Source organism: Ictalurus furcatus, chromosome 24 (genome assembly GCF_023375685.1).
Source record: "Ictalurus furcatus strain D&B chromosome 24, Billie_1.0, whole genome shotgun sequence".
Lineage (NCBI taxonomy): Eukaryota > Metazoa > Chordata > Actinopteri > Siluriformes > Ictaluridae > Ictalurus > Ictalurus furcatus.
Window position 1 is genome coordinate 4315061 of NC_071278.1, and position 12514 is coordinate 4327574.

The 12514-nt window shown below is 41.0% G+C and overlaps 1 protein-coding gene across 2 annotated transcripts; it reads right to left on the reverse strand.

The window, feature by feature from the left end:
- Nucleotides 1–1224: 1224 nt before the first annotated feature.
- On the reverse strand, nt 1225–12399 carry angptl6 (angiopoietin-like 6). Of its 2 annotated transcripts, XM_053612848.1 has the most exons (7): nt 11775–12399; nt 9365–9877; nt 7855–7992; nt 7558–7759; nt 3807–4000; nt 2532–2802; nt 1225–2237 (listed from the first exon to the last, which is right to left on the reverse strand). In XM_053612848.1, exons 2-7 carry the CDS (start codon nt 9851–9853, stop codon nt 2029–2031), a joined length of 1503 nt encoding a protein of 500 aa, XP_053468823.1. In that variant the 5' UTR covers nt 9854–9877; nt 11775–12399; the 3' UTR covers nt 1225–2028. The 2 variants fall into 2 exon arrangements, with proteins under 2 accessions (XP_053468823.1, XP_053468822.1); XM_053612847.1 differs by lacking the exon at nt 11775–12399 and having other exon boundaries at nt 9365–10373.
- Between the last annotated feature and the right edge of the window lie 115 nt (nt 12400–12514).

The window sequence follows — 12514 nt, forward strand, 5'->3', positions numbered from 1 at the left end:
AGAGACCTTGCACAGGCTTTGGACGTAACCAATACAACAGTTTGGAATACCCTGAAAAAGAAAGGAACCACTGGTGTACTAACAACCAGACATGTAACAGGTCAGCCAAAGAAAACAGCTGATGACAGAGCTGTGAAGAAAACCCCAAAAACAACAGTTAGTGACATCACTAGCAACCTCCACAGGGCAGGGGTGAAGGTATCACAATCCACCATTTGAAGAAGACTTAGAGAGCAGAAATATAGAGGCCACAAGATGCAAACCTTGTGAAAATGTGGAAAGCCAGATTGGAATTCACCAAAAATACGGAAATGAGCCACGAAAGTTCTTGAGCCAAGATTAACCTCTACCAAAGGGATACAAATGCCAAAGTGTGGAGAAAGAATGGATTTGCTCATGATCCAAAACATAGGCGCTCATCAGTCAAGCATGGGGGAGGTAGTGTCATGGCTTGGGCTTGTATGGCTTCTTCTGGAATGGACTTAATAATCTTTATTGATGATGTAACTCATGATGGTAGCAACAGAAGTAATTTAGACTAAAAAGTGTACCTGAATAGTCTAGAGGTAGAAGTCTACCTAAATCTGTCATCTAATTTACAGAGAAATGCATCCAATCTGATCATGAGGAACTTCCTCATGCGGCAAGACAATGACCCCAAAAGCACTGCGAACATAACAAGGGACTTTATCATGGAGGAAAAGGGAAGGTTTTAGAAGTTGTTACAACCCACAATATTCCACGGGTATGTTTTGTGTTTTAAATCTGTGCAGGTCGGGACATTCCAGACTACAGTCCAGGACTTCCTGCCTTGCCTTGGATGCTGCTCCCTCAGCTTTGTGTGCTGATTCCGCCCCAAAGATGACATCATCAATGTGCGACAGTATTTAACGGCAAGGGAAGGCAGTGCTATCAGCTTTGTTTTGCCAGTGCTCACTTGTTTTGGCTTTGGGTTATGTTTGTTAGTCCGCTCCGTATTTTCCTTGTGATCATTCTGGTTTTTGAACTGTACCTGTCCTAACTCGGAGCTTCATTTGCCCTTTGATATCCAGTTGCTGTCTAGATTTGTATACAGTCACATTACTGTATTTTTGTAAATATCAAACACTGTATATATTCACCGGTAGTAGGGATCCGGCTGCCATTTCTGTTGAGTGCGGGTTTGTCTCTGTTTTTGGTAAAGGAATCTAATTGTCTTTTGTTTATGTTTTACTTTTTAGATAAGTTAGTTTCCCATAAACTGCGATTTTGTTTGTTGTTTTGGCCTTGGTCCACCTTGAAATTCTCCCTGGTTTATCCGTGGTGTACAGGACATGTGTATATACCCTGTAAAATTTACCTTTCACAAATAAGCACTGATGAAAAACACTGATGAAAGATAATAATGTCTTTAATGTCTTTAAAGCGCTCTCCATTTACCTTGACAAAAAGCCAGTGTGCCATATTACCACAACTTTCAAGTGGGGAAAATCAGGTCAAGACAAGATTACTGGCTGCAAGATTACTAATGTGAGGTGGGGAAAGGGGGCGGGGCTTAAATTGTGTCAGCTGCTAGTGGAGAGTCCCAAACACCTATACAATTGTCAATTGTTTCATACTTTTGCATATGTTCGTGTGATAACTGTGATAAACGCAGAACTCCTACACAACATGCATGAAAGTAGACAGGTATGCATGAATCAGAAAAACTATTATGATTTAAACTAATAATGTACATTTATTTGAGGGGGCTAAAGAATATTTAGGAGTGCTAATGCCTCATAAAACTGATATAGCAACTAACATTGCCACTGACAATAAATCAACAACAAAGTATTCCTTTCAGCAATTGCTCATTGTCATCTTTATCATATCTGAGTTATGATAGAAAATGTTCAGTTAAATACTATGCTCCAAACAGATGCAGTCATCAAGTCCAGCAGAATGAAACCAAACCGATTTACTGCTGTCTTTCTGAGACTTTTGTCAGGTGTTTTCTGTTCCTGTAATGTTTGCCCATCTGTACAACTCAGTCGTCAGTATATGGCTTTACTTCACCAGTACTTGAATGGGTTGAATGGGTTTAATCATCATGGTGACCCTCCTGAGAGAGTACGAGCCTCCGTGGAATTCAGCCCAGTACACTCCGTCCTGGTAGCGGCTGCGGTAATGGCCTCCTCTGTACCAAACCCCGTTCAGGTTCGAGTGAGCACACATGTGGTACCACCAGCCCCCCTTTTGGTAATGAGCACAGTTACCTGCAGGAGGATGCACAGGAGACTCGACTCCATCATTCAATTCAACAACATCAGATCACACACCACAGAAGACATGTACTGTATTTCAGTTTATACTGTATATGAAAATGTGGGTGTGTCTTTGAGTCACATTTGATCTTCATTGCTAACACTAACTAGCCTTCTGATCTAAACTGAATAAAAAGATTACTTAGGGGTAATTTTGAGTCAAATTTTACAATGGAACCCAGTGATCAGTACATTTATTGTTAAGAAGGGTTAAGTCTGAGAAGTGAATAAAAAATGCTTGGCTACCTGAGTACGCGTCCTTGTCGCGGTCGAGTGTGGTGAAAGCTTTATTGCTGTGCCAGGAGAGCGAGTCACCAGCCGTGCCCTGGTAGGATCCCAGTCTCAGGCGGTACCAGTCGCTCTCAGGCTCTATGTTGAAGCTGTCGTATTCTGCGAAAGCCTGCCGGCCCTGCCAGTCCTCCATGTGCACGCGGAGCTTGTAGGAAGCCTGTGAGGTCAGCCAGTAGAGATTCTCCAGACCCAGCCAATACTCACCATCCAGATTTCCAAAACCTTGCTGCGTAAAAGCCGGAAATTTCAAACTGTGGTTAAATTTAAACAGGGTATGACCCTGTTTCATAAACTGCCCTCAGATTGTTAAAAGAGCATAAAAGTGAGAGAGAACACAAAGGTAAATAGAAAACGCCCAGAGCCATATAGGTGCTTGTGTTAAGGTATTTGGTGTGCTAAGGTGTCTGGGGAAGCAGACTAATTGTAAAACATTACGTCTTAAACATGTCCACAAACAACAATGTTGAAAGCATCAAGACACTTATATGCTTTCAATTATTCTCTAGTATAAATGTTAAGAGTTTTTATTAGATATGTATATATATGTCTGGCCGTTGCAGGCTAGACCAGTGGTTTTCAAAGTGGGGGCCACCAGGGGGTGCCCGGGGGGCCTTAATAATTTGCTGTGCCCATCCCTCCCACTAGTATGTTTTCTCTTTCTCACTCTCAGACAACCACACACACACACACACACACAATCAATTCCTAATGTAATGTAATGTAAAGATGTAAGATGTAATTATTAATTTAAAAAAAGGGGGATATATTCAGAAGTCTGTATTTTTAATGTGTTTTAAAGACATCTTGCCAAAGGGGGGTCTCGGTCAAATGTTAATGGAAAAGTTTGGGAACCCCTGGGCTAGACCACTAGCGTTTATCCACTGACAGGATGGCAAGCCGTAAGGATCTTTTAGAGTTACACCATCTGAAGGTGTTAGTTTAACCAAATATCACTTCCTGTCATTTAATGGCAATTCATAACAATAAATGGATAACATTTAAGCTAATGTCAATCTGAATCCTAAATAAAATTCTTGATAGGTTAGTCAGATTATCTCCAAGTAGCATCAGGTTGCACCTACTCAGGTCATTTTGCGTTCAGGTTTCGTGCACATCTTTTCTTTGTTTGTATATAAACACCAAAGAAGACGATAACATATTGAATATCCCCATTAACTAATTTGCCTGTATAAAACCTGTGTGGCCTGAAAGAAAGTGAGCTGAGCCAACCTTGTACTGATCCCAGTTCCTGAAGAAGTTGACAGAGCCATCCAGTCTTCTCTGGATGACGGTCCAGCCTCCCTGAGCACGGCTCTGGTCACACCATGCCTGGAACAGACGGTTGGAGTTGTGTGGACGCAGCAGATAGATAGCACTGGTGCTTTCTCCTGAGTCCAGTACATGCTGGCAGTCTTGCCATGGCCCTGCAACGACAGAAGACATATTTGCCAAATTAATGATATGATCAGCCCATGAAAGAACTTGACATAGCACTTATACCACAGTGCTGTTGAATTCTCCAATCTGATTGGTTAGAAGGTGTTGATTGCCAACTGCAAGACAAATCCTAGGTCTATATTAATGTACTCGTTCTAATCCATTATCGTTTCTACACTACGTATGGTGGACGTCATTATAATTGGACAAATTTAACAGTAGACATATGCAGTGTGGAGACAAGCTTTGTCCTGTCCTGTCAGAAGTGGTGCAGTAAAGGGAGAAAAGCTGGGGATGATTTCACAGGCCCTGAGGGGCTCGTGGGTAAAGAGGACCTTAGGTAACAAAAAATTGTCAAGGAGAATGAAAGCTGTCTATTAACCTGTTAGCGTATTTCTACTGGTGGCTGTGGCTTAAATTTGGACATAACACAGGAATCTGGCCTGGTGTGTGACTCACAAATATATTCAGCAGATTTTGCTTCTCTTTTTGTGGTTTAACAGTGAGCCACTTCATCTCTCAAAGATATCGTTCACAAAAGGCCTAATTGACAATGTTTTATTCCGGAATAAATGATGTGAGCCAGAGAATCAAACTTTTTCTTCACTGAAGCACTAAAGGTAATAGACTGATCTTTGGATTGCATCTCAAATAGCGTGTGTAAATGATTCAATATTATAATCAGCAGTGTTTTCTTCTCTTTTGGGGGTTTATACATCCTCTTTCTTTCTCTTTTCATTATGGACCAAATTCAAAGTTGCTCAATTGCTTCAAAAAGTATGAATGAGACACTTTCACTGCATTTGCTGCATGAAACTTTGTTTTAATTGAACAATATGGCTTCCACCCTCCTAAACCGAGATCATAAAATCATAATATGTGTGTGTGTGTGGGGGGGGGGGATGTAGGCTATTTTATCATGCTTTTAATCTGCTGTTTTGAGTTGCCGAATTAATGAAATAAGGCCAATGTTTTTTGTTAATTCCATGTGCTCGCTTGTAAAGAAAATGTGCTCGTGGTTTGAAGGATAAGCTGACTAAGCATTCAGCTACTATGCTTACTAAGCTCACTTTACACACAGGACTCCATGAGATAAGCAATGTCTGTAAGAACTTAATTCTAAAGTCATCTTAAAGCATATTATTCAGTAACAATTATAAATTACTCTGTACCTATACTGAAACTAATATGAGTCAGGAAGTAATTGTGGATTCACTGATAACTCTTGAGGGAGTTAAAGACACTATAAACACCAAATATCCGATTTGAGCCTCAGGATTGCATGATATGTGGATTTAATCCTCTTTTAAATATAAGCTAGTGTTTTTTGTTTGTTTGTTTTTTTAGCTCAAAAAGAAATCATTCACATTCTTTACATAATATTAATCATACTGTGAACACTGACCATTCATGGATCGATTGCTGAAGCTAGTTTTCCTAAACGTCTGTCCTAAGGAGGTCATGAGGAGACTGTCTAATGAGTGGATGGTGTAAAGGAGCCAAGCCGCTTAGAATTCTGGGATGTTTATTAAATCCAAGGCAAGGTCGTGCACTGTATACACTCAAGCTATCTCTTAGCCTCTGCTTATCTGTGCACCATGGAGGAATGTTAAACATCGCTCTCCCACAAAACCAACAATCCCTGATATTGAGCATCATCCATCACCCACAGTATACACACACAGAGAGAGAGAGAGACAGAGAGAGAGATAGAGAGAGAGATGCCTGTATTATCTTCTGGCTCTCCCTTTTAGTTATGCAGTCATAGGTAGACCTTCTAGAGTGCAGGTTTTCCTAATAAACCTAATAAACTGTTAATAAACGCTCTCTCTCTCTCTCTCTCTCTCTCTCCACATGTTATTCCTGATCCCTCATGAGATGCCAGTGACCCTAACTCATTCTCTTCCTGGTCCATCCTGATGCTCTACTTCTGCTTGGAGCTTCCTTCACCTAAGAACACTCACTGCTGCTGAAGATGACCCTACATGGATAACCTAAAAATTCCTGTGAGATTTGCTGTGGCTTGATGGTTTTCATTTGGATATCCTAAAGATTGCACTTACTGAAAACAGGTTACACTCATTCATTACACAATGGATAACTTTACTTGAATACTATAGACGTAAAGCTCAAAACTCTACTGAAATCAAAAAGACCCCGATGTTCAAACTGAAGATTCTTTCAACACACTCAGTAGTCCTGTTTGACTTTAAAGCATGCAGTTATGGACGAGTAATGACTCTAATAATCCTACTATCTCACTATCGCAGTCAACTTCCGGTGTTACCCAGAAGAGGATGGGTTTCCTTTCGAGTCTGGTTCCTCTCAAGGTTTTTTCATCATGTTTTCTCAGGGATTTAATTTTTTTTTTTTTCCCGCACTACAGTCACCTCTAGTTTGTTTGTGGATCTGAAATGTACATCTGTACTTCTGTAAAGCTGTAGAGTATAAATTAAAACTAGAATTTAATTGCTTTGAATTATTTATAGATAAAGCACAATAATAATTATTATTATTTTTATTTTTTCATGATTTTTTTTGTACTTATGGAAAATTCAGTCACACTCCTTCCCCGTGCATAAAACCTGTTACTATTATTTCTCACACCCATCTCACTGCTGTTGAGTGTCATGTGTGAAAGGTGTGGCTGCCAAAATGAACAGCCGTGTTAAACCGTCTGCCCTGTAATTTCACAGTGTTTTAACAGACGCAAAGTCACATGACTGGTGTCATTAGGTTATAGTACACTGTTTTGGTGTGGATTCTGTGTGTTTATGTGTGGGGGGGACTGGGCATGTCTAGGTCACTGACATAAAGGGTTTCTACAGAGCGCATAAGGAGCACTGATACAGCTTTACACACACTCACACGCCTTAAATACACCAATTCTAAATTCTCAGTACAGAAATGAATGAAGTATTCAGATTTGTGCTGATTTTAACAAGAACTGTGATGATAAATATCTGATAGCAACTTACACTCAATATTGAATACCATGAGAGTGGTTAGTAGTTTAGTGTTTAAGGCTCTATGTGATATGTGAGTCCAATATCTACCATATTAATACATATACATGTCATATTTGTTCCTAAGTATTTGTAATCAAATCTCCCTAAGACCATTTATTACCACAGTCTATACATTGATTGATCAGGTGTTCCCATAATAAATAATAAAATGTCATTCGACTCAGATAAAGGCTCAGAACCTACCCTGAGTAATGTGTGATCACATGATGGGGGGGGGGGGGGACATGTGAAGGTGCATTTCAACATGTTATGTAAAGACACACGACATCAATACGTGGACAATTTGCGATCACATGTTTAAAAGAAGCATCGAGGTGAGACAATCAGTGAAAATGATTTAATTGTGCAAATATTATATGGGAAAGCACGTGGAAAATTAACTGTGAGAAATCACACGTGCATGCGCATATTGGAAACTGATCGGCTCTGCTATCTGATGATGTAATAAATCTTTCACAGTGAAGTTTGCATCTCTCCAATGACATTTTTGAGTATCATGTATGCATTTCACAAACCTGGAGACTTAGTGGCAGGGAAACTGATGAACGGTGCGTCTGTAGGGAGATCTGTTGCCATAGTGAGGAGCCCATGTATCTCCTGCAGTGGTTGTTTCTGTTCCAGAGGGGCACTTTGGTCTCTCTGAATGTTCCTGACTTTAGGTTCGGAGCTCTCGTTCTGCACGATGTTGGACTGAACGTGCGCCGATGATTCAGCCTCCTGCATCAAACAGTCTGTCTGACTCCAGTGACGTAAGACATACAGTACATATCAAGCTAATTATTACCCTATAATAGACTGATGAAGCTTCTCACCTGCCGTGGTCTCGTGACCATGCTGATCTGACACCTTTTTTCGAATTGTGTCATTAGTTGACTCTGGTTGTTCACCAGAGAAGTGAGCGCCATGTACTTCTTCTCCAGCTCTTTGTAACTGTTGGATATCTGCAGCACCTGATGCCAGAGACATAAGAAAATAAGGGAAACACACACACACACACACACACACAAAAAGTAAGGGAATTGATGCCAAATTGCTGACCCTGCTAATAGTACAAGATAATAAGGGTTTCTAATTTAATAGTAGAGATCCATGAAGACTGGCCTTAATATTAGATGTGAGGATTAAAATCTAATATCGGTCAATATACTGTATTAGCTCAAGAGTGAGCTACAGGTCTCATTAATGGTCTCATTAATGGCATAAGAAGTATGAGGTGGGGCTAGATATTGTACACACACACACACACACACACACACACACACACACTTAAAGACAGGTTAGGCAGCTGTATTTGTGATTTCAAATGTTTTAAATGTTTCAAGTCTGTAATGCTCGACTGGGTTCATGCCGTCTTTCCTCCAAATACCAAACACAGTAAACTTTTTGTTTAAAAAAAATCACTAAACTTACACTTCTGCCATCTGTCCTTTTGTTGGATTGGTACTTTGATTGAGTCTACAGTATGTGGCCAAAAGTATGTGGGCACCCGACCATCATGGACATACAGTATGTACTTGTTGAACATCTCACTGCTAAACCATGGATAGTAATATGTCCTGCATTGCTTCTGGGAAGGCTTTCGACTAGATTTTCGAGCGTGGCTGTGGGGATTTGTGTTCATTCATCCACAAGAGCATTAGTCAAGGCACTGATGTTGGGCGAGGAGGCCTGGGATGCAATCGGTGTTCAGTGGGGTTGAGGTCAGGGCTTTGTTTAGATCACTCGAGTTCCTCCACTCCAACCTTAACGTGCCAAGTCTTCATGGAGCTCAATTGCACAAGGGCATTGTCATGCTGGAACAGGTTTGGGCCTCTTAGTTTCAGTGAAGCGAAAGTGTAATGCTCCAGCATACAAAGACATTCTATACGATTGTGTGCTTCCAAGTTTGCGGCAACAATTTGGTGAAGAACCCCATATGGTTAGGTGTCCACATACTTTTGGCCGTATAGTGTACGTTCTTTTAGTTTCTCCTCCAAAGGAAACTTCGTGTTCATTACACTGATGACAGGATCTCACACGTGCCTTCTTAATCATCTACTGATGACGCTCTTTGAATGTCACCCAACACAACTGTCATAGTCTGGGCTGGAAACAAAAATGAGCCCCAGAGATACTCCTTCGTACCATTCTGTGTATTTTTCTATTGCTCATCAGTTCCAAGAAAGTCCAAAAATTCCACCTTAGGACATTCATTAACAGCGAATAATGTAAAGTTCATGCCAAAAATGAAACTGTACACTGAACTGCTCCTATAATTATTGGAAGCGAATAAAGAAATCTACTCAGTGCTTATTCTGCACTCATAGGGAAGGCTGAGACTACCTGTAAGGTGGTGTTCAGTAGCAGCTCCTCCAGACGTCGCTGCTCCTCCGCCTGCTCCTGCTTGTTAATGATCTCGTGCAGCAGCTGGGCGTACAGCTGGGTGATGCGGGCGTTCATGGTGCTGCTCTCTCTGCGCAGGGTGCTCACCTCACTTGCCAGCGCCCCGTCCTGCTCCAGGCGCATGCGCAACCTCTCCAGCTGCTCCTGCTGGTTACCGAGTTGAGCACGCAGGTCGGCGGTCTCAGAACCGTTGGCCTGCGCCGTCTCGGTACTCACACACAGCGCCCCTTTCAGTTTCTGCTGGGGAACGATGAAGGTGTACGAGCAACGGCCCACTTTGGGCTCAGAGGAGCGTGACGGTCGTTTCGGAGCCCCTTCGCTCTTAGAAGTGCCAGGATGAGATCCATCTCTTCCAGCATTTACGCCAAACTTCACTAAGCACACTAACAGCAGGAGGACAGACAGAACACGCCGTATGTGTGTCTCCATTGTTGTGTCCAATGTCTCTTCTTGCTGAAAAAATATAAAAGACATGGAAAAGAGCACTTTGGGTCACAGTTACACTCTCAGCTCAACTCTTTTCTGTTTTAATCCAGAGGCTTTGCAGCTTTGACGCATGCCAGATGTTTCTGTCTGACTCCAGCAGCCAGGAGCTGATTGCGGGGTTAATTAGCATGTCAACATGAACAGAACTGCAGTCAACAAAAAAAAAAGTCTAACCCTCATCCTCATTCCATGGTCAAAGGTTCGCAGTCAATGCACTTCCAATGACACGCCTCGGCATATATGCACAAATACACACTCGGCGCGCTGAATACTGACAGATCACATGATGCATATTCAGCTAAACCGGAGCTTTATGCTGAAGCTAATGAGAAAAGTAAAGATTCCATGTAAATACACTTAGTGATTCCTGTGTGTGCTTTCTCCAGAGATTATAACCTCAATGTACAATGTAAATTATGTGTAATATAAAACAAAAATCTCAGCAGATATATAGGAACAGATATCTAGATACGGCTCAAAGTCGAAAATATCGAGTAATAAACGAATCAGTAAATACATCGAATACATCAAATAAGTACACACATGCACATACGAGTATGTAATATTAAATATATCGTAGGGATTTACTTCACTGTAAAACCGGATAAGTTCATTGAACTCAAAAAATTTGAGGAAACTAATTACCTCAAAATTTCTAAGTTGATAAATCAATTTCTTCAAGCCAAATGCACTTAAATATAACAAGTTTGAGTTAAATTTTTGTTAGATTTCAGTGTATTTGGCTTAAAGAAATTGATTTATCAACTTAAAATTCATCCACCCACTTATCCTTTTCAGGGTCACGGGGAAACCTGGAGCCTATCCCAGGGAGCATCGGGCACAAGGCGGGGTACCCTGGACAGGGTGCCAGTCCATCGCAGGGCACAATCACATACACACTCACACACCCATTCATACACTATAGACATGCCAATCAGCCTACCATGCATGTCTTTGGACTGGGGGAGGAAGACCCGGAGGAAACCCCCACAGCACGGGGAGAACATGCAAACTCCACACACACAGGGCCACAGTGGGAATCGAACCCCCAACCCTGGAGTGTGAGGCGAACGTGCTAACCACTAAGCCACCGTGCAAATTGCTGAGGTTTACTCAAATTTTTTTGACTTAAATGAACTTATCCGGTTTTACAGTGTGGAATTACATTGCATTATATATCATATCGTAGTTAGATAAATTCATAATTGTCTGTAAAACACACAGCTTTCGGATTCAAATTTGCTCCATATGACTGCAAACGTTTACATCCTGATTAAAAGACAGCTGTGCATCTATATTATGGTTTTTTTTTGTTTTTTTTTTAAATACATTTCAAGAAATGAACCATGAAATGTAAAAATAAAAAAAATGAATAAATAGCAAAAAAAAAAAAAAAAAAAGTCTTAAACTTTGGGTGAAATCACTAGAAAGAAAGTTCTAGACCTTCTCAGTCTGCAGACCTGATCTGAAAAATGCAGCTTAAACCATCTAGAAGACTTAGAACAAAGAGAAAGGGTTTAATTTTACAAATGAGAGGAACAAAGAACTATTTAAGGAAATGAAAGAGGTTGTGGGCAGTAATAGATGGGTTATAGACAGATATACATTACAAATGCAGTCATTGTAGAATATTTACATCTCATACAGAAAGGGAAACGGAAAATTTTGAAGAGAATTCCCCCCCACACACACTATTTAATATCTTTCTTACACTATTTGGCCAATTGGTACTTACAGTGATCTGTGAAACCTAACAAATTAACAGTTGTATCGATATAATGCACAGTTTTATACCGCCTTCTAAATATTGTCATAAGGGTGTGCAAACTTTTGCTCTCAGCTGTAAGGGTATATAAATTCTTACCTTATAACAAGTAAGAAACTCCTGTGAATTTCTGTCCTCAAGGAGCAGGTTAAGCTGAGGATGTGTCACGCTGCACTCTCAATGCAGACCGTAGGTGTTCAAACAAAATAAACAGCTGGAAGGGGAATCCACTGCAGCGGTAAAGTTCATTCAGAAAAATGAAGAAATAAAGAAAAGTAAAAAGGCAAAGCAACAGAAACACGACAGAAGTGACTGCTGGTTTCACTGCACTGTCTAAACTGCAGAGAGATTCATGACTGAAGTGCAGGATGGGACACACACACACACACACACACACACACACACATATACACACACACACTCAAACACACACACTCACACACAAACACACTCACACACTCACACACACACACACACACACACACACAGACACACACACACACTCAAACACACACAGTCACACACAAACACACTCACACACACACACACACACTCACACACTCACAAACACACACACACTCACACAGACACACACTCAAACTGACAGTGGGGTCTTAAAGTAGTAAAATCACTCCCCTGTCTCGGTCTCTCTAAACAAAGGGCAGAGTAAATTACAAAGCAGCCTGATGGCACATCGTCTCACTCCTCCTGACCTCCCTCTCCATTGCAGGACCAAGAGGATAGATAGACAGACAGACAGATAGACAGACAGACAGATAGACAGACAGACAGATAGATAGATAGATAGATAGATAGATAGATAGATAGATAGACAGATA

Excerpts from the sequence above, each read along its gene's own strand:
- angptl6 (XM_053612847.1), bottom strand. The coding sequence starts at position 9,898 with ATGTCTTTTATATTTTTTCAGCAAGAAGAGACATTGGACACAACAATG. Across the intron at positions 2,803-3,806 it reads GGAACTGGGATCAGTACAAG|CAAGGTTTTGGAAATCTGGA; the intron begins GTTGGCTCAGCT and ends GCTTTTACGCAG. Across the intron at positions 2,238-2,531 it reads CGACAAGGACGCGTACTCAG|GTAACTGTGCTCATTACCAA; the intron begins GTAGCCAAGCAT and ends ATCCTCCTGCAG.